We start from the raw sequence: 20,114 nt of genomic DNA, 5'->3' as shown, positions 1-20,114 counted from the left end.
TAGTAGGGGGCTATGGGATGCCCTCACTTCTGTGCTACCCACAGAGCTTCCTGCAGCTGCAGTAGGCTCCCACAGGGGGAGGTGGGTCTGATCTCCCTCCTCACCCCACCTCAGCCTCAACAGCTGTGCAGGCGATAGACAAGTCCTGTCTCTCCCCAGCCCAGCTGGAGACAGGAGCCCCATTTGCTGGGGCACTCCCAGCAGCACAGGGAAGATTGGGCCCAACTCCACAAGTCTCCTCCAGCTGCAGGAACCTCTGGGGCTGCTACCCAATCCCAGAGTATCCTGCAGCAGGGAGAGGCACCTGGAGGTGGGTCTGGTCTCCCTCCTCCCCAGAGCAGCTGTGCAGGGGATGGTCCTGTACCTCCCCAGCTGGGAGGGATAGTTCAGTGGTTTGAGCATTGGCCTGCTAAACCTAGTGTTGTGATTTCAATCCTTGAGGGGGTCCCTTAGGGATCTGGGGCAAAAATCAGCACTTAGTCCTGCTAGTGAAGGCAGGGGACTGGACTTGATGACCTTCCAGCTCTGTGAGGTAAGTATTTGTCTCTCTCTCTCTATATGTAACCCTTCTGCCAGACTGAATTGATAGCAGCAAGGGCTGGGTTCAATACATAGGGGTCCCTTCTCTACAATGTAATGCAAAACCAGCTCAAGCCCCCACCCAGTGACCTGGGAAAATCATACACACACCCCTGGGCACCTCGAAGAGGCAATACTTCCCCTCTCGCAAGCAGAGAGTCTCAGTGTAGCAGAAAAGGTTTAATTACATGAGATAAACAACAAGCATTAAATTGGGAAAACACCTCAACTAGAGTTCATAGACCAAACCGTGAGCAAAGACCCACCCCAGGAAATTGGGCCGTGTCCTTTTCCCTGGGCTCTTGAGTCCAGCAACCCCCAAATCACCCCAAGACTCCAAAGTCCAATACCCCAAATGTCCCTAGAGTCCAGCAACCCAAAGATCACCCACAGTCCCACAATCAAAAAGTCTCTGTCCTGGGTCAGTGCAGCCCCAGAGTTCAAGAGTCTATCTGCAGAGGTCACCCCCCAGCCTGGGTAGAAAGGGGCACCTTACGTGGTCCGGGGCCAACTGCCCTCCCTCTCCGTGGGGTTCTGCTTCCATCTTCTCCACGAACTGCTCCGCTCTACCAGACACTCCACTCTGCTCCTCCAGCCATCCTTACAAACTGCTCCGCTCAGCTCTGCTTCACCAGCTGCTCTGCTCCACCAGCTGTACCGTGATCCGCTCCAGCCGTCCCCGCAAACTGCTCGGCTCCGCTCGCTCCGTGGTCTGCTCCACCCGTCCCACAGCTGCTCCGCTCTGCCAGCTGCTCCGCTCCACCAGCTGTCCCATGATCCATTCCAGCTGCCCCCACAAACTACTCGGCTCCACTCACTCCATGGCTCCACAAACTGCTCCACTGCACTCTGCCAGCTGCTCTGCTCCGCAGTATAGCTTCAGGCTCCCCCACCAGTTAGCACAGTACTCAGTGATCTCAGCTCAGCAATTCCAGCTCTTTAGTGATTTCAGCTCACAGTAGGGGAGCCCCAGTGCTAGTGTACCATTAGCCCAAAGTGAGTTCAGCTCAGTAACCTGAATCTAGATTCTTAAGGGAATCAAAAATCAAATCTGATATTCCACAGTGGAGAGAGGAGTAGGTGGAACTGGTGTTTCTGGCTCACACAAGGCACCTGCACCACCAGGTACAGATACTTGTTCCCAGCCTCTCTCAATTTGCAGGGTTTTGGAATCCATGTCCCTTGTCTAGCAAGTGCTATTTAGTTGATAGTGAAACCCTTTATCATAAAACAGTTTTGTAGTTCCTCATTTACTTAATCAGGGTGACACCACTTTATTCCTCCTGCCCCAATAACAAAGAAATTGGGGATCCCACAGCTGTGAAAGTAGCCATTTTAGCCCAAACACAATCCGCCTCTGAAATTCTTTTGCACACTTGCCATAATTCACCTCCAGATGTAAGCAGAGTCAGGATGAGCTGTACAGTAGTTCAAGATTTGTATAATCTGTCTAGTCTTTTATCTGTCCATTTTATGCGTAGAATCTACCAAAGGAAGCATGTTTAATTTTTCTTTAACTTGTTACTGACATTGTGAAGAACTTTATTAACCAAATATTTCCTCATAACTTAGTTTATGTTTAGAATCCAGTACTGCATGGTTTTGAACTTTATTTATGTGCTGCTGCTTTCATACATCATAAGATCAGACTTTGTTTCTTCGCCTAATCAGCATAGTCATCAATCCTAGGCAGCATGGCACCATATGTCTTTTCTACTGTGATCTGTTTTGAGAGCACTTGCTTAATCCAAATACAGAGTAATTAATACTTTGCATTTTTCATTCAAGGATCTAAAAGTGCTTTACCAAGACAATTAAGGATTATTATCCCACCTTTATAGATACAAAAAGAGATTAAGTCACTTGGCCAACGTCACACAGAAAATCTGTGGAAGAGTCAGGGACAGAACCCCAGTTGCATGATGAAAACACCAGACACCATGCTTCACACTGTGAAGGTTGAAAATTCCCTTTTACTGACATCTCCGCCTCCAACAGATGTTTGGGCTAACTGGTACATTTTACAGAAGTGCACAAACGTTTTACAACTGAAAACTATTATAACTCTTATATGAGTGTCAAAAACCTTTACGACTATTTAATACATGTAAATGGATGAAAGATAAGTAAATTAAGTAGGAATGCCATCTACAGTGGAAGGAACATTTCATCTAATGTATTGGAGCTCAACCTAACCTTGTAATGTTATTTTGTTTTGGAATAAGAATATACTTGTTGCTATTAGAATGAAATGAACAAACAGGAATATTATTGTTGGATTTTCTTTTTCCAGCCACATACTTTAAATAGTAAAGTGCCTGTAATTTACCATTAAAGCCATTTAACTGGCAATAACATAATTCACAGCTGTCTAGAATTATAATTTTGCAAGGCAAATACATTCATTTCTGGCTCGAGTGTACATTTTAATATACAAGGTTGGACTAACGCTGGTAAATATTTTCAATAGAATAAATAATTTTTTACAGAGCTTAATTTTTTTTCATTATAATAGGTTGATAAGGATGCTTTGGATACTCAAATCAATGATAAGAAGATTCGAGAGGCAAATGAGAAAGCACGACATGATACAATTGGTATATTTATTCCTATATAAATAATACAATTTTATATTAGTATATGTAAACATTTGTACTCTGTTTTGCAATCTTTTCTCACCATTTTCTCCCTTTTAAATGTTTCCACCAGTCTTTTCCTGAGTATTTGCTGCCATGGAAATGTAGGCCAAGATGTTAAAAATTGGTACCAAAAGTTAGGCACCTCTGTAAGTGGCCTGAAGACTACTCCTGGGGGAATTCTGTGCAGCTCTGCACGCCCATCATTCATGTGCTGCGAATAACATTTTTCCCCACAGACAATTCCTTCTGCCAGAAAGTTGCTGCAGTTATGCCTTTTGCCTACCAGGGGCCACTGTGGCACTAGAACAGAGCAGCCACTCCCAAGCAACCCCTAGCTGTGATAGGGAAGGGAAGAAGATGCCTTCTTCACAGTGCCAGTGAGGCCAGGTCAGGAGACAGGGGATTTGAGGGGGCAGACAGCGTAGGGCACATGGGGCTGCTGTGAGGGTCACAAACTGGGGTTCATAAGGGCTATTTGGGGAGGACACACTGGGGCAGGGGCTGAATGGGAATGGAGATGCAGAGCTACATAGGGACTGGGGAGGGGTGCAGGGATACATGGGAGAAGGAGAGTGGCTGAGTGGGGGCACAGAGACATGGGAACAGGGCAGAAGTGATGCAGGGCCACATGGGGACAGGGGAAGGAAATTCAGGAACACATGGGGGAAGGGGAGTGGCTGAGTGAGAGCATAGGGCCACATAGGGAAAGGGGGAAGGGGTGAAGTGCCACATAGAGATGGGATGGGGATGGCTTAGTGGGGGTACGGGGCCACATGGGGATGGGGGAGGGGGTGCGGGGCCACATGGGGACAGGGGGAGGGAATGCAGGAATACATGGGGAAGAGGGTGGCTGAGTGGGGCCACAGGGGGAAGAAGTGCAGGGCCACATGGGGGAAGGGGTGTGCCTAAGTGGGGACACAGAGACACGGGACAAGGGGATGCAGGGGCACATGGGGGTTGGAGGAGAGGGTGCAGGGACACATGGGGACAGGGGAAAATGTGCCTGACTGAATGGGAGAGGCCAGGGGTCAGCCAGAGTCTGAATTGGGGAGGCTCCCTAACAATTCTTCCCTGCCCCCTCCAAAAACCTGTTCCATATCCCACCCACACCCAGCAACCCTCCAGGTTCACTCACAGGCTCCTTCCCTTTCCCTCAGCGCCTCCATTACCCCTGACGCCCCCAAGCCTTTGCACTGTTTGTTTTTTGGGGGGGAAGGGGAAGGCGGCACAATTCTGTATTGTAGTTTAAATGAATTACACAACATTTTGTATTTATATGCCTAGTAAGGAATCTATTTGACAAAAAACATTTTGTGAATCTTTTTCATTGTCGGTATTATTACAGACATACTTGCTGACAGGTATTTTGAAAAAAGTTACCAGAATAATTGAAACTGGTGTGATTGTATTTTGTTATTTTGACAAATAAAATATGTAGAATTTTGCAGGATTTTAAAATGTTATGTTTAGAATTTTTAATTTTTTGATGCAGAATTTCCCCAGGAGTAGAAGGCAATGGTAACTGTTGTCTTTTCAGCCCTTTTGAAAATCAGTTTAACTTAAAACATATCAGTAGTCCCAATGAACCCTGTGCGTAAAGCTAAGCTTATGCATAGGGCTACAATTTTGTCATGGAAGTCACGGAATCTGTGACTTCTAAAGATCTCCGTGACTTGAGCCCACAGCGCCTGGGAGCTCCAGGGTCCCCCCATTTCCCTTGGTGGCTGGGAACTGCGAGGCCCCGAGCTCCTAGCCACTGGGGGCATGGAAGGGAGTGTTCGGTAGCTCCCAGCTGCTGTGGGCGGCAGGTGTGCCCCATAGTTCCTGGTTGCTGTGGGCAATGGGTGCCCAGCAGCTCAGAGTCAAGGGTAGAGGGGGGCCCTGCAGCTCCCAGCCAGGCCCCTGGGGTAGTGTGGGGACCTCGCAGCTTCCCATTTTGTCATGCATATTTTTCGTAAAAGTCACAGATAGGTCACGGACGTCCGTGAATTATTCTTTATTGCCCGTGACCTGTCCATGATTTCTACTAAAAATATGTGTAACAAAATTTTAGCCTTAATTATGCATAATTCTTTAAAGGATCAGACTTAGGATCCTCATGTTAGGCACTCATTTTGAAAACCTATGCTGTAGGAATCGCCTACCGCTGTATTAGCAAATAAAGAGACATATGCACTAAAATGATGATAGTTATCTGAGCAAATTTGTATTTCCTTCATCCCACATTTAGTTTCTAAATATAAATTAATTTCATAAATCTTGTCCATATGTGAACACATTACTGATTATGTTTTTCCCTCTTAATTCAGACATAGAAAGTTTATCCTATTTATTTTTGTATATCACCCTTGAAACAATATCTGTCTTCACTTGAGGGGGAAAAGTTTTTTTTTGTCTACACTGGGTAAATATTGCCGAACTTACTTAGGTGAAACTTCCGCTAAAGTCCATGGGAGTTTTTCTATTAATAAAGTCTTCAGGGTTTAGCCCACTCTTTATGTTTGGATTTTTTTTTATATTACATCACGTATATGTACATGCCATTAGGAAAGTGTATTTTAATTAATCTGATTTGGGGGTGTGGTGTAAAGTACTTATCAATTTACTTGGGGAAGGCTGTACAGTTTTGCTAATATTAATAGAACCTGTGCCACTTAAGCGCATTAGTGCAATAACTCTTTACTCCTAGAGGTGCTCATTATGGACAGCCATCTGTATATAGATTATTTTTTGATAGAAACATGAATAATCTAAGCCAAAGTTGTGAGTAGGAGCCATTGCTGAGTCAGGCCATACACATATAATTATGCTTATCACATCCCCTGATCTCTAGGCTGCACCGTGGCTCACCATGGTTGGAATGCCCCTCTATGATGTTTGCTAGTATTTTTGCAAGCTATATCATTGGTGGTACATCATTTTAGAGCTCTTGGTTTGTTATTTTTTTATAGTTTCTTGTGTTCCTAGCAAATAACTGTATTTCAGTCACTACTGCAAATTAGTAGTAGATGCTGAGGAATTGCTCTACAGTACCTAGTATTGATATGCTACACAAAATGTGAAAAAATAAACCTATCTAATTTTATTAGTAGTCTTACCTTCTGTCTTTATTTTTTGTATTTTTTTTATTATATTTTCCAGCAAGTTTTTGGTGCCAAAGGTGATTCTTAAAAATTGAGAAGTTTTATAATTGAATAGCACTATCAGTTTAGAAAAATCATTTGCCAGCTTTGACCTTCTAAATGACTTGTCTAGTAGTTTAAAAATTTATTTTCTAGTCTTTTTTCAAGATCACATTCTTCATTTTTTACAACTCCCTGTACATTTTGAATCTCGCAGTTTCACCTTCTTTATAATCTTTTTGTAGCTGGTGAAATGAAGCAAAATGACAAGATCATCTGTATGTTAGAAGAACGGCAGAAACAGGACATCAAAAACCTAAACAAAGCTCTCACTGAGTTTCAACAGAATTTTCAGAAGCCAGAAACTCGGCGTGAGTTTGATTTGTCTGACCCGCAGTCCCTGAAGAAGGATACTCCTGCTCGCCTCTCTGACAGTGACCCTCGATGTACTGTATCTGGCTTGCAGAAGCTTCTAGGAGAAGATTTAAACCATGATCAGAGGGTGAAATTTCAAAAGGAGCAGTCAAGAGAATGGTCTCTACAGCAACAGAGAGACTGGAAGAATGCATTAGCAGACCAGAAATTTGCAGGTAACAAACGAAGGTAGAAGTTTGATTTTCATGCTTTTTATTTTGTTTTGTTTTGTTTTTTTACAATTTGCAAAACTGAATAATTTGCAAAACTGTAGAATAGCGCATTAGGATGGTCTGTGATATAGGAAAATTTCTTTGTATTCAATACTCATTTCATAAAATGCTGTTGAAATTTCAATTTCATATAGACATCCTCTGAAAGAATGACAAAAATGAACTTGTTTTAATGTTTCAGTTAAAGGCCTAGTCTACACTACACGTTTAAACTGATTTTAGCAGTGTTAAACCGATTTAACGCTGTACCCGTCCACACTACGAGGCCCTTTATATTGATATAAAGAGCTCTTTATATCGGTTTCTGTACTCTTCCCCAATGAGAGGAGTATCGCTAAAATCGGTATTACCATATCGGATTAGGGTTAGTGTGGCCGCAAATCGACGGTATTGGCCTCCGGGCGCTATCCCACAGTGCACCACTGTGACCACTCTGGACAGCAGTCTCAGCTCAGATGCAGTGGCCAAGTAAACAGGAAAAGCCCCGCGAAATTTTGATTTTCATTTCCTGTTTGCCCAGCGTGGAGCTCTGATCAGCATGGGTGGTAATGCAGTCCCAAATCCAAAAAGAGCTCCAGCATGGACCGTACGGGAGATACTGGATCTGACCGCTGTATGGGGAGACAAATCTGTTCCATCAGAGCTCCGTTACAGAAAACGAAATGCCAAAGCGTTTGGAAAAAAAATCTACAGGCTACACAGTGCTGCGTGACAAGCAAACGGGAAGCCAGAGACTCAAATGGACGCTCATGGAGGGAGGGAAGGGGTACTGAGGACTCCAGCTATCCCACAGTCCACAGCAGTCTCCGAAAAGTATTTGCATTCTTGGCTGAGCTCCCAATGCCTGTATGTTCAAACACATTATCTGGCGTGGTTCAGGGAATTTACTCCCCTCCCCCCCACGTGAAAGAAAAGGGAAAGAAATCGTTTCTTGACTTCTTTCAACGTCACCCTACATCAACTGAATGCTGCTGGTAGATGCGATGCTGCAGCAGTGAAGAGTAGTATCCGCTCCTCTCCCCTCCCTGGTGGCAGACGGTACAATATGACTGATATCTGTTGTCAGTATCAGCCCGTGAGTGCTCCTGGCTTGCCTCAGGTGAGGTCGGCTCGGGGCGCCTGTGTAAAAATAGGAATGATTCCTGGTCATTCCCGGTAGATGGGACAGAATGGCTGGTAACCATCCTCATCATAGCAACTGGGGGCTGAGCCCATCAGCCCCTTCCCTTTCCTGTGTAAATAAATGATTCTGTACTGCCTGGACTATCATAGCAGCGGGATGCTGGGCTCCTCTCCTCCGCACTGCTTAATGTCCTGCCTGGACTGTCATAGCACTGGGAGGCTGCCTCCCCCTCATTTTATTTCACTAACAAGTCACTGTTTCTTATTCCTGCATTCTTTATAACTTCATGACACAAATGGGGGGGACACTGCCATGGTAGCCCAGGAATTTTGGGGGAGGAGGGAAGCAACGGGTGGGGTTGTTGCAGGGGCACCCTCCGTGAATAGCATGCAGCTCATCATTGCTGCAGGATCTGACACGGAGCAGCTGTACTCTCTGATACACTGCTTCTCTAGTACACTTGCCCCAAATTCTAGGCAGGACTGGCTCTATTTTTAGAAACCATAAAGGAGGGATTGACTTGGGGAATCATTCCCAGTTTTTCTTTTGCGCCCCCGGCTGACCTCAGCCAGGGCACCCATGATAGCAGCAGACAGCACAAAAGGACAGATAACCATCATCTCATTGCCAAATTACCCTGGCAGCAGACAGTACAGAATGACAGGTAACCATCCCTGCTATCATGCAAAAGCAAATGAATGCTGCTGTGTAGCGCTGTGTCCGGGCATCCAGTACACATACGGTGACTTTTTTTTTTTTTAAATACAAAGCTGAACGGGCTCCATAGTTGCCATGCTATGGCGTCTGCCAGGACAATCCAGGGAAAAAGGGCGTGAAATGATTCTCTTCTGTTGCTTTCCCGGAGGAAGGAATGGCTGACGACATTTACCCAGAACCACCCACGACAATGATTTTTGCCCCATCAGCCACTGGGCTCTCAACCGAGAATTCTAAGGGTCGGGGGAGACTGCGGGAACTATGGGATATCTACAGAATAGTTACCCACAGTGCAACGCTCCGGAAATCGACGCTAGCCTCGGACCATGGACGCACACCACCGAATTAATGTGCTTAGTGTGGGTGCGTGCACTCGACTTTATACAATCTGTTTTATAAAACCGGTTTATGTAAAATCGGAATTATCCTGTAGTGTAGACTTACCCAAAGTATCTGTATTGAGAACTTATGATGATCCCATGAATTTCTAATCTTCTTTTCCCCTATACACCTGAAATGGAGAGACTGAGTGGTTTAAAAAAAGCTTGTGTATTTTGAATGTTTGATTCAGTGAAGTCAAGGTACTTGTTATGCTTTTATACTAATGTTACAGTAGATAAAATGAAGCTCTGATTTATTTTTTAGTTTCTGTCCTGAAAAAAAGTGTTTTCTGGGGATAGTTACAATATTTTTAAAAAACAATGTCCAAACAAGTTTTGAACAAACAAGTATTAAATAAAGTTTGCTTCCTTTTTTACATTTCTAACCTGGATTGCTTGATATGTTAATCTGACTCATCAAACTTTCTGTGATGACAAACCTTAGCCATGGAATTTGGAAAGGGATACATGAGGTAGCTTTCTGTTTAATATTATGTGAATAGTTCATCAACTAACAACTGTTTTAAAATGACAATTACATATGCATGGATGATCAACTACATTCTGTTTTAATCTAATTTAGAGGATCTCCATGACAAGAACAGGATAGACCTAGATCAAAAGGCTATGGAACTACAAAGAAAAGAAGTAGAAACCAGACAAGCTGTTTGTGCAGCTACCAAGGATTTTAATAGAACCCAGGTAAATTACTATTGGTTATAAAGAGGAAGGAATTGAGCAACATTTTTTTAAGACATATAACAAAATACAATGAGTAATGATGTTGCTGCAAAGATTTGTCAGCAATTGAGTTCCAATGTTATTTTAGTAATCAGAAAATATGTTTTATGCACTTCTCTAAAGATATCCTCTGCCAGCTTCCAGGAGCCACCAGGGGAAAATGTCTGCCTAGATCTGGAGTTTTTGCTCAGTCTCACTAAAATCTGTCAACATTCACTGTATTAACACCACAGTTTTTTGTCTGTCTGCATGGCTCATCCTGCTTTTTAACATCATAGTAGCAGATGGATCTGGTTTTGAACTCCCCAGACCCACCAGAAATTGTGAAGAATCAGAGTGTTTCTGATAGCCCTGTGCAGGGCAGCATAGCACCATTCAAGAAGGAGCAAGTCTACAGTCGGCCTGGAGCAAGTCTGCAATATGATAAAGCAGATAGCTGAAGAACAGATCCTGCTTATGAAAATATCAGGGCAGGGGTTCTCAGACTGAAGGTTGGGACCCCTCAGGGGGTAGGGAGGTTATTACATAGTGGGTCATGAACTGTCAGCCTCCACCCCAAAACCCGCTTTTCCTCCAGCATTTATAATGGTGTTAAATATATTTTAAAAGTGTTTTTAATTTCTAAGGGGGATCACACTCAGACGTGTGCTCTGTGAAAGGGGTCACCAATACAAAAGTTTGAGAACCACTGTATCAGAGAATATCTCTGAAATTAAAATCATAACTGCAGCACACCAGGTCAGTTTGCAGGGGATAATCTCGAGGATCAGGGAGGCAGAAATTAGAATGTCTACCTTAGAAGACAATATGAACTCTGTTATGATCAGTGCAGACCAACTGTGTCTGATCCAAAAGCTGAAAGATAGAATTGACCTGTAAGGCCAGTCCAGAAGAAATAATTTGAAGGTGGTTCGATACGCTGAGGATATGGAAAAAGATCTGTAGAACTTTTGTGTAAGACACTACTTGAAATTCTTTCCTTATACCCAGACACAGCTGAATATAGAAAGGGCCCACCTCTCCTAAACCCCAAACCCTTGACTAATTCCAAGCCCAAGCATTTTATACTAAATTTTCTAAAAACACAATGTGAAAGAATCCATTCTTAAAAAAAAAAAAAAAAAAAAAAAAAAACTGTGAAAAAGGAAACATGAGCTGGAAAAGGCATAGAATAGTGATATTTCCCTACTTCGGCTAGGAGGTAATTGAAAAAAGAGCCCTATTAAATACGTCAAGGAAGCAGGCCAAGGAGAAAGGACTGACCTATTTTATAGCCATCCAAGCTCTTTTTAAGATCAAGGTGGATAGCCAGGGACTTAGTTTCTCTAAACTGGGAGAAGCAGAGAACTACATTATATGGTTTTTCTATAGACCAAAAATACATTGCCATGGGATTTGCTATTCAACACTTGTGATGCTGGGTGGTGGTTATTGTCAGAAGTGAAGGGATCCAGAGGAGTGCCCACTTCTGTACCTCTCATATTCTCCATCATACCCATATTTAAAGCCAGGCGGAACAATCAGACATTCATAGACTCAAATCAGCACAACACATCCCACTGAGCAAGAATCCAGACCAACCTGGCTCCAGTGGAGACAGTAACTATATCATATTCACTCTTTGAAATACCAGGTTGATTGCTTTGCTTAACAAACTATACGAATTGCAGTTGCTCATCTGTCAGTCCAGATCTCCTGACTCTATTTGTAATAATGGTTATGGGCTTTTTTCTCCATTGGTTTTGTGCTTCCAGAAGGCAGAAGAATGGGGTGTGGGAAGGGTTGCCTTACTTAATGATTTTAAGAACAGCATATTGGTAAAGTTTTCAATTTAAATTGCAGATGTTGATATTGGGTAACATGCACAGGGATGAGGGCATTATTTCACTTCCTATGTGTTTTTAAAGAGCTGGCCATTGGAGAGCCAGGCACTGGGATTTTGGACCTACCTGTATATAGGAAGTGGTAAAGTAGTTTGTTTCTCATCCCTCATTTTTCCAGTGGATCCATAAGCAGATATATGTCTGGTAGGACTCTAGCCTCTGATGCATAGTTACGTGCATTTAGCCCAGAAACCTTATTTAAAATGTATTCAGCAATGTACATTCTTTTCCCCCCTTATCTCCTGCCTTTTGTGCGGGGAAGCACCAAGGGGGAGGACAGGGCATATTCATATATATTGCATTTGATGTGGAACAGAGAGGATGTGTTCATTCAGATTACCCCTCTAACTTCCTGAGCTTTTATCCCACTCTGACTTGAGAGCATTGGTCTTTCACACCTTTGCCTTATTTTACAACTCCCCATCCTACCTCCTCTTAACTCTCTTACCTACTTAACCTCTAGCCACTCTAGCTTCTCTTCTCCATCTAAATGTCTTTGTGACCAGTGTCCTGGGGTGGGGGGGCACACTGAGGTTATTCAATTAGGGTAAACTGTAAAGAATGGGGCAGACAATCCCCAAAGCTGGTAGATATTTCAGTATTCTATCAAGCCAGCAAAAAACAGCTTCTACAATACCTTACTGGTTGCACAGAAGCCAAACAGTCCCCTTATAGTAACCCAGCCTTGGACTTCCACCCAGACACTTAAATCAAATATGATGAGGATTACGGAAAATCTTATTCATCATATAAAAGTTCTACCAATCCCAAAGGCTTGGACACATTACCTCCCAAGTTAATGAATATTTCAGATCTTACCCAAATAGATGCTTACAGCCGATTCTTATTAACGGAACTAAAATTTATTAAAAAGAAAAGAGTATATTGATTAAAAGATCAGTATACATACAGACATAAGTACAGTTCTGAGATTAGTTTCATAGTTGAGATGGTGAGCTCTGGAGTTGCAAAGAGTTCTTAGAATTAGTCCATAGATTCAGTCGAATGTTCATTTCCAGGGTGATCCAGGTGGGACTGGAGATCTCAGTTTTATGCATAAAGTATCAAGCAGATCTGAGAGAAAAAGGATCATGACCCAAGGGTTTTTTATACAAGTCCAGGTCTTCTCTTGACACCTTGGAGTTCTTAGGCAAACAATAGGCAATCATCGAGACTCTGAAGGAGACCTATTTCTGAAGCATCACCAGTAATTAGCTACAAGGATTAACATAAAGCAATTGCCTGTTTTCCACCATTTGAAGGTGATTTATTATATACTTCAAAGAGAAATCGAGATAGTGAAATCACTATATTTGCAGTTCATTTAAATGTTAAGATTTCCTTTTGATCTCTGAATTAACAGAATACCGCAAAGACAGGAAATGCTCAATTACATTAACCTTTAACAATATATATATATTACTCCTGGAGGAATTTTTGCATCACAGCACATGCACAGAATTCATGGCTTCCCTGCAAAAAAATGACTTCTGAAAGGGAAGCAAAGGGAAACCACAAGAGCGGTCACACACCCCTCCCTAGCAGTGCAGGCAGGTTGGTTTGGGTGCAGCCAGTAAAGACACACATCACCACTGGAACAGGAGGACTGGGCAGTCGTGCATGTGAGTGAGACACTCTGTCCCTCTCGCTCACTTTTGCGGCACACTCAGAGTAGAGGGGCAGGGCTTTGGGGTATTTCTGGGAAGATAGGCATGGGACAGGTTCTGTCCACTTAGACAAAGCAGAATGGAGCAGCCTGCCTGCTTAGTGAATTGTTCCCATTGTTCTTAGTGAACCCCCCAGGAGTATAAAACAGGTGTAAACAATTTTAAGTCTCCTTTGCATTGCCAGAGTGGTGTAAAGGAGCCTTATTGTAAAGGACTGTGTGGCCTTATAAATGGCAATACAAATTAGAGCACATCCAGGTATCCGGAATATAAAAATAGGGTCAAAGGGGATGAAAATATGCTTGTATGATGATGATTTATAAACTCTTGAATTGTCTGGGAAAATCTCAGGGTACAAAGTTAACAAGCACAAGTCACAGGCTCTCATTACCTCTTGAGGGGTGCATAATGTTGCCCTTTTAGATAATACTTTTCTCTGGCAGCAGCCAGAAATTGGGTTCTTGGGAGTCTTCTTTCCTAGGAACATGAAATAAGTAGTCAAAATTAATTTCAGTCTAATCACACACATAGCTTTGGACTTATATAGATGGCAAGCCTTCCTCTATCACTTTGGGATAGAGTTAAAAATATTAAAGATGAGTGTCCTCTCAAGACTTCTATTTGATCTAAGCTCCTTGCCACTTTATATTCCCCCTTCTGTGTTTTTTTCCCCGGAGTTAATAACATTTTTAAGACTCTATTGTGGGGTATAGGGAACAAAAGCCAAATTATCCTTTGAAAAATGCAGCTGCCTGTCCATCAGGAGACTTTGGTCTTCCCAACCTTACATGTTACTGTGTATCCTTAATCTTGAGCCAAGTGACACAATGGCTGACCTGCGCCCTCCCCGAGCTCTCTATACAACACCCAGGCTTCTCCAGCCTGGCTGTATACAGAGGAGGAAACCCACCACTACAGTGATCCCTAAACTTGGACTTCTGCTGTGTCCTTAGGGAGAAGATGGTCACAATTTTGACCATTAGGAAAGCCTGGTATCTGGTTGCTTCTAAGTTTAAATGTCATCCATCATCACATTTAGATTCAGGTAACTCCAAAATTTTAATTGACTATAAATCCGTCCTATAGCCTGATTGGATTAAAAAAGGGATGAGCATAAACTACTTATCTGAAAGCAATTACTTCCTGCTTTTTCCTCGCCTTACGGGGAAATTTCAACTGGACCCAAAGAAGGAATGTCAATACCTTTAATTTAACTATGCTCTGCAACACCAGTTTGAGCCAGATGCCTCTGCAGCATCAGACCTCCCTGGCTTCTGGAGCTTTCTGAAAAAGTTATATCTTCTGCCTATCAGGCAAATTGGCAATCAGCAGTGACTGGGAACATGCTGTGAATTTCCATTACCAACATTCCGTGGAATCAGATTTGTTCCAATATGCAGCATTTCTGACTAGAATTGAGGTTAAGATTGATCTAGCAGAAAATCCTTTGGAGGATGCACTGGATTCCATCCAGACTTTTCAGGTCTGGAGCAGCCCCATCTGACAAATGCTGGTACTGCAATGCTGCAGGCACTAACTTGTACCACATGCTGTGGGACTTGCCTTTTCATCTATTTTTTTCTGGACAGAGATAAATATTTGAGCCAATATCTTTTTCCTCATCAAGGTGAATTTCAGGCTGGCCAGGCCATGCTAGGTCTAATCAATCTGTCATGGAAACGGAAATCCTCTGAATTTTTGGTTGCGTAGAGCTCTGCTCGTGGTCAGACATCTAAATTCTACAACAGGGGACATTCCAAATACATCCAGCTTCCAAGAACTGTACTCTGATTTGGTGAGCCTGGTAGCAATGGAACAAATAACAATTTGCACTCAAAACAACCAAGATATGGTTATATGGTCATCATTTTTGGAAGAATCAGAATAATAATCAAAATTTCCTCTGGGGTAATCTTTTTTGTGGTGCCCTTCCAAAACCCTAGACCTCTCCCATTTTCTCAACTCATCTCTCTTCCTTCTCTAGCCTTTTATTCCTTTCTTAGCCTCTTATGCAGCTGTCTGGCTTTCCTTTGGTTCTCTTTTCACTGTCAACACACTTCTTTCTCTTTATTTCTCTGCTGCCATCTTTTTTTCCCCTAAAAGGGAATAATTATGATCATTAGTTTATGATCTTACTTTAAAAGAGCCCCAAACTGGGGCTGAATTTAAAAAAATGACCGTTATTAAATAATTGTACAGGCAAATCTCTTTACCCAATTAATAATGATCTTTGTTTCATTATTCTTTGCCCTTATTAAGAAGTTGGTCTCACCTGCATTGCTGTATAATCAGATAATAGCTCTCTACTCCAGGTTAGGTAGCTAATAAAGATAAGAGAAACTTTTCTTAAAATAATAGCCTGTACAGATATAGATATCTCCTCTGTCAAGATTCTCACTCCTAGATTTTATCTTGTTATCATGAGGCACTTGGAACTTCCCAAACTCTTGAAGAGTTTTGGTTCCTCAGGCAGCAGTAGTAGGGTAGGCCACTGCTGAACTTAGCCATTATCTTTGGTACTTTCCAGTCGGTTCCTTCTTGATTTCAGTCAGCAAAGAAACTCCATGCAGGAGCTGCATCTCTCCAGTTTCAGCTCCTACCAGTCTCAGCGACATGCTCATAATGCATCAGATATCCTTTCCGCATCCAGGTCTTTCAGGCAGGTCCAAATGTCTTTTACCTTAGTTTTGTGAGATCATTTGCCTGAGGCTCTTTGGTCAGTGCTCAGCTGCAGCACTTTGGCTCTTACGCTCCTTTGTGGTACTTCACCACCTGTCTTGGCACTTTGTTGCCTCTGTCTGCAACACTTTCATGTCTGCTCAGTGCCAGTTTGCGGGTGCTTGATGCTTGCCTTGCATTTTGGTGCCAATGTTTGTTGGCACTTGGTGCCTGTTTTAGTGTTCCAGAACCTCTGTTTGTGGCACTTCAGTACTTGTGTTTTGCATGTTTCTGGAACATACCTTGGCACTTTTGGTGTTAGTTTTTATACATTCTTCAATGCCTGCTTCAGTGCCTCTGTGTGGTGCTCCAGCAATTCACTTTGGTACCCTGATATACCATCTTTTCAACTCAACCTCACAGCTTTTCTTTTTTGTTTTGCGCTATGTTCTTTGCAAAACATCAATCTCTTGTGGACCTAAGGAAGAAGGAAACCACTCAGTGGCTTCTAACCATGTCCTCCCAGCAAGACTAGGTCTGTGATGGACAACCAATCCATTGCATTGTCTGCTTTGGAGTTAACTGGGAAGTTAAGGACGATATGTCACCCTGGGATCTAAGAAAGAGTGGAGAATGCTTCTATCGGCTTGTCAAGATACAGAGTTACACCAGTTTATCTAATGGTGTTATTTTAAACTGATTTAGTTAAAAATGCTATGTGGACATGCTAATTTTGGTTAAGCCAGATTTATTTTGGTTTAGTGTATTTAGTACAAACACGTTTTAGCTAAACCAAAATAAATCACTCATAGACCAAAATAAAATGTCCACATAGGGGATTGCATTGGTTTAACTAAACTGGTGCAAGTTGGTATGTAGACAAGGCCTAAGTCCTGCTCAAGGCACTCCAAGGAGACTCCGGGTATGTCTACACTACAAAATTAGGTCAAATTTATAGAAGGTGTTTTTTTAGAAATCGTTTTTATACAGTCGATTATGTGTGTCCCCACAGAAAATGCTCTAAGTGCATCAAGCCGGCGGACTGCCTCCACAGTACCGAGGCTAGCGTCAACTTCCGGAGCGTTGTACTCTGGGTAGCTGTGAGTAGCTATCCCACAGTTCCTGCAGTCTCTGCCACCCATAGGGATTCTGGATTGAGATCCCAATACCTGATGAGATCCCAATGCCTGATGGGGCACAAAAAGTGTCGTGGGTAGTTCTGGGTACATGTTGTCAGCCCCCCCACCCCCGCTCCCTCTGTGAAAGCAATGGCAGACAATCATTTTGCGCATTTTTTCCTGGGTTACCTGAGCAGATGCCATACCACGGCAAACATGGAGCCCACTCAGCTCATTGTCACTGTACATCTCCTGGGTTCTGGCAGACGTTGGACCGCATTTCTACACAGCAGCAGCTCATTGCCTTTTGGCTGCAGACGTTGCATTACGATTGGTAGCCGTCGTTGTCATATTCCTGGGTACTCTTTTAACCTTCTTCAGTGAGAATGGTCAGGGGCACCTGGGCAGACATGGGAGTGACTCAGCCACGTCATTCCCATCTTCTGCCAAGCACCCAGGAGCTGACGGTGGCTAGCAGTCATACTGCACTGTCTGCTGCCAGCCAAAGATGTAAAAGATGGATGGAGTGGATCAAAACAAGAAATGTACCGGCAGTGTGCCCATCATGATGATGAGATCTGCATGAGTTTTGCATGGCCACCTGTGCTGATCAGCTCACCACGCTGTCCAAACAGGAAATGAAATTCAAAAGTTTGCGAGCATTTTCCTGTCTACCTGGCCAATGCATCTGAGTTGAGAGCGCTGTCCATAGCGGACACAATGGAGCACTCTGGGATAGCTCCCAGAGGCCATTACCATCAAATTGCATCCACACTACCCCAAACTCAACCCGGCAAGGCCGATTTCAGCACTAATCCCCTCGTCAGAGGTGGAGTAAAGAAATCGATTTAAAGAGCCCTTTAAGTTGAAAAAAAGGGCTTTGTCGTGTGGACGGGTCCAGGCTTAAATCAAGGTAACTCTGCTAAATTCGACCTAAAATCGTAGTGTAGACCAGGCCTCCTGTAACATTTGCCTAAGGCTGCTTGATGCTTGAAGTCAGGAGTACTGAGCTTTGACTTATTGGATGACGCATATCCTCTGCAGAAGCCAAGCTAGGTGTTGTTGAGAGGGAACCAGTAGCTCTCCAGATAGCTGTTATCAAAGCCACTGACTCCAAGCAAGGCTTGTGATTTTCCCCACCTGCATTTGTGACAGAGATGGAAACAGTAATTCTGGATTCTGGTATATCCTCAGCAATCTATCCAAGTCACTCTAGGTCCTTTGCAAGACTGTCACAAGGCCTTCAGTAACATCTCTGATGCATTCCTTTTAGCCCTTTGTTGGAAGCAGTTAAAGTTCTCAACAAATTCATAAGGCAGCACCCTCAGCGCAATAATATCTGGTACTAAGCACTTATTATTTTGTTTGAATAAAAACTTGTATTTCTTGACGATTTTGGGGTGATTTTGTGATTGCCTTAATTTCTGTCCAATTCACCTTGAGCTTCTCAAGCCAAGGTCTGCCAAATAATTGGTGGATACTTTCTTTCAATCACATACAAGGATAAAACAGCTAGATAGACAATCAGTCGAACTTTCACCTGAAGTACCCCTTTTGGGACTAACTTTTTGCTGATATAGGTCTTCAGAACCTTGGAGATTTCTTCCAGAGGAACTTGTAGCAATGTCCAGTGAAAGACAGAGGCAGAAATCAGTAAGATGGCAGCTCCAGTATCAAACTCCATTCTTGTAGGAATTTCTTCAATCGAGAGTGTGATCCAGAGGTCATGTCTGACTCCAGCTTGCAATAACACATGTAGTGTTGGTTCTTGATCGGTGCCATTAGCGCTCGTACCTTTTTCCATATTATGAATTCCCAGCTTCCATCCTTTTTTAGGTTCATCCTTCAGAGGTATCTTCTTGGATGTACAGTTATCCTTTGTTGCTGAACTGTGCAGTAGGTCACAGTAATGTGTCCTTTCTTCTGGCATTTTCTGCAAATAACCTGGCGTGCCCAGCAATCCTGTTCAGCATGAGTAGTTCATGCACCATGGGCACGTGGAAAATCCTTACATTCCCATGATCCTCTGTCTTGCTGATGTAGGAGGTAATTTTCCAGTTCACACTAAATTCCAAAGAATTCTTCCTTAAGGTCTCTGTGGCAACTGCTACTTCAACAGCCTTCTTGAATGTAAGCACAACACAGTCGGTACTTCTCCTGGATCTGGTCATTGCATAATCGAAAGGTCACGCAGGGCATCACTTAATGTTTGTCCAAACTGACAATACTCTGACAAGTTCCTTAGAGCAACAGTAAACTGTGTGCTACAAACTCTCCACTTCTCTGATTTCATTGATGAAATCGATATTGTTCTGCAATCGATGGGATAGGAGAAAAATATTTATGCATTGCTGCTGTAATTGCAGTGTATGTGGAAGTTCTGGGAACAGTTGGAGATAATAGGTTATGCAGCAGTTCATATGCCTTTGTACCCATTATTGTCAGCAAGGTTGAAACTCTCTGTCCATCAGGAATGGTGCTGCAGGTTACAAATTACTCAAAACATCGAGGTACACGACCCATGAGTCACGGATGTTGTCAAATTCATCAACATTGCCCACAAAAGGTGCCATTTCACTGCTCTCATTTTGAATTTTATGGCTCCTGGAAGCAGGGCCGGCTCCAGGCCCCAGCGCGCCAAGCACATGCTTGGGGCGGCACGCCGCGGGGGGCACTCTGCCGGTTGCTGGGAGGGCGGCAGGCAGCTCTGGTGGACCTGCCGCAGGCGTGCCTGCGGATGGTCCGCTGGTCCCGCAGCTCCGGTGGACCTCCCGCAGACACGCTTGCGACAGCTCCACCGGAGCCGCGGGACCATTGGACCCTCCGCAGGAATGCCTGCG

General features: G+C 43.4%; 1 protein-coding gene across 3 annotated transcripts in view; it reads left to right on the top strand.

Annotated features, from left to right (window-relative positions):
* The window catches only part of RIBC2 (RIB43A domain with coiled-coils 2), a 34,202-nt gene that overhangs the window by 1,717 nt on the left and 12,371 nt on the right, over positions 1–20,114 (top strand). For all 3 annotated transcript variants that reach the window (XM_030539629.1, XM_030539642.1, XM_030539636.1), the window contains exons 2-4: positions 3,095–3,176; positions 6,586–6,930; positions 9,791–9,909. In XM_030539629.1, the coding sequence (XP_030395489.1) occupies positions 3,095–3,176; positions 6,586–6,930; positions 9,791–9,909 (546 nt within the window). The remainder of the gene's footprint in view (positions 1–3,094; positions 3,177–6,585; positions 6,931–9,790; positions 9,910–20,114) is intronic.

This window comes from Gopherus evgoodei, chromosome 1, assembly GCF_007399415.2.
Source record: "Gopherus evgoodei ecotype Sinaloan lineage chromosome 1, rGopEvg1_v1.p, whole genome shotgun sequence".
NCBI lineage: Eukaryota > Metazoa > Chordata > Testudines > Testudinidae > Gopherus > Gopherus evgoodei.
The sequence above is the reverse complement of the archived record's forward strand: the minus strand, read 5'-3'. Positions and strand labels throughout refer to the sequence as shown.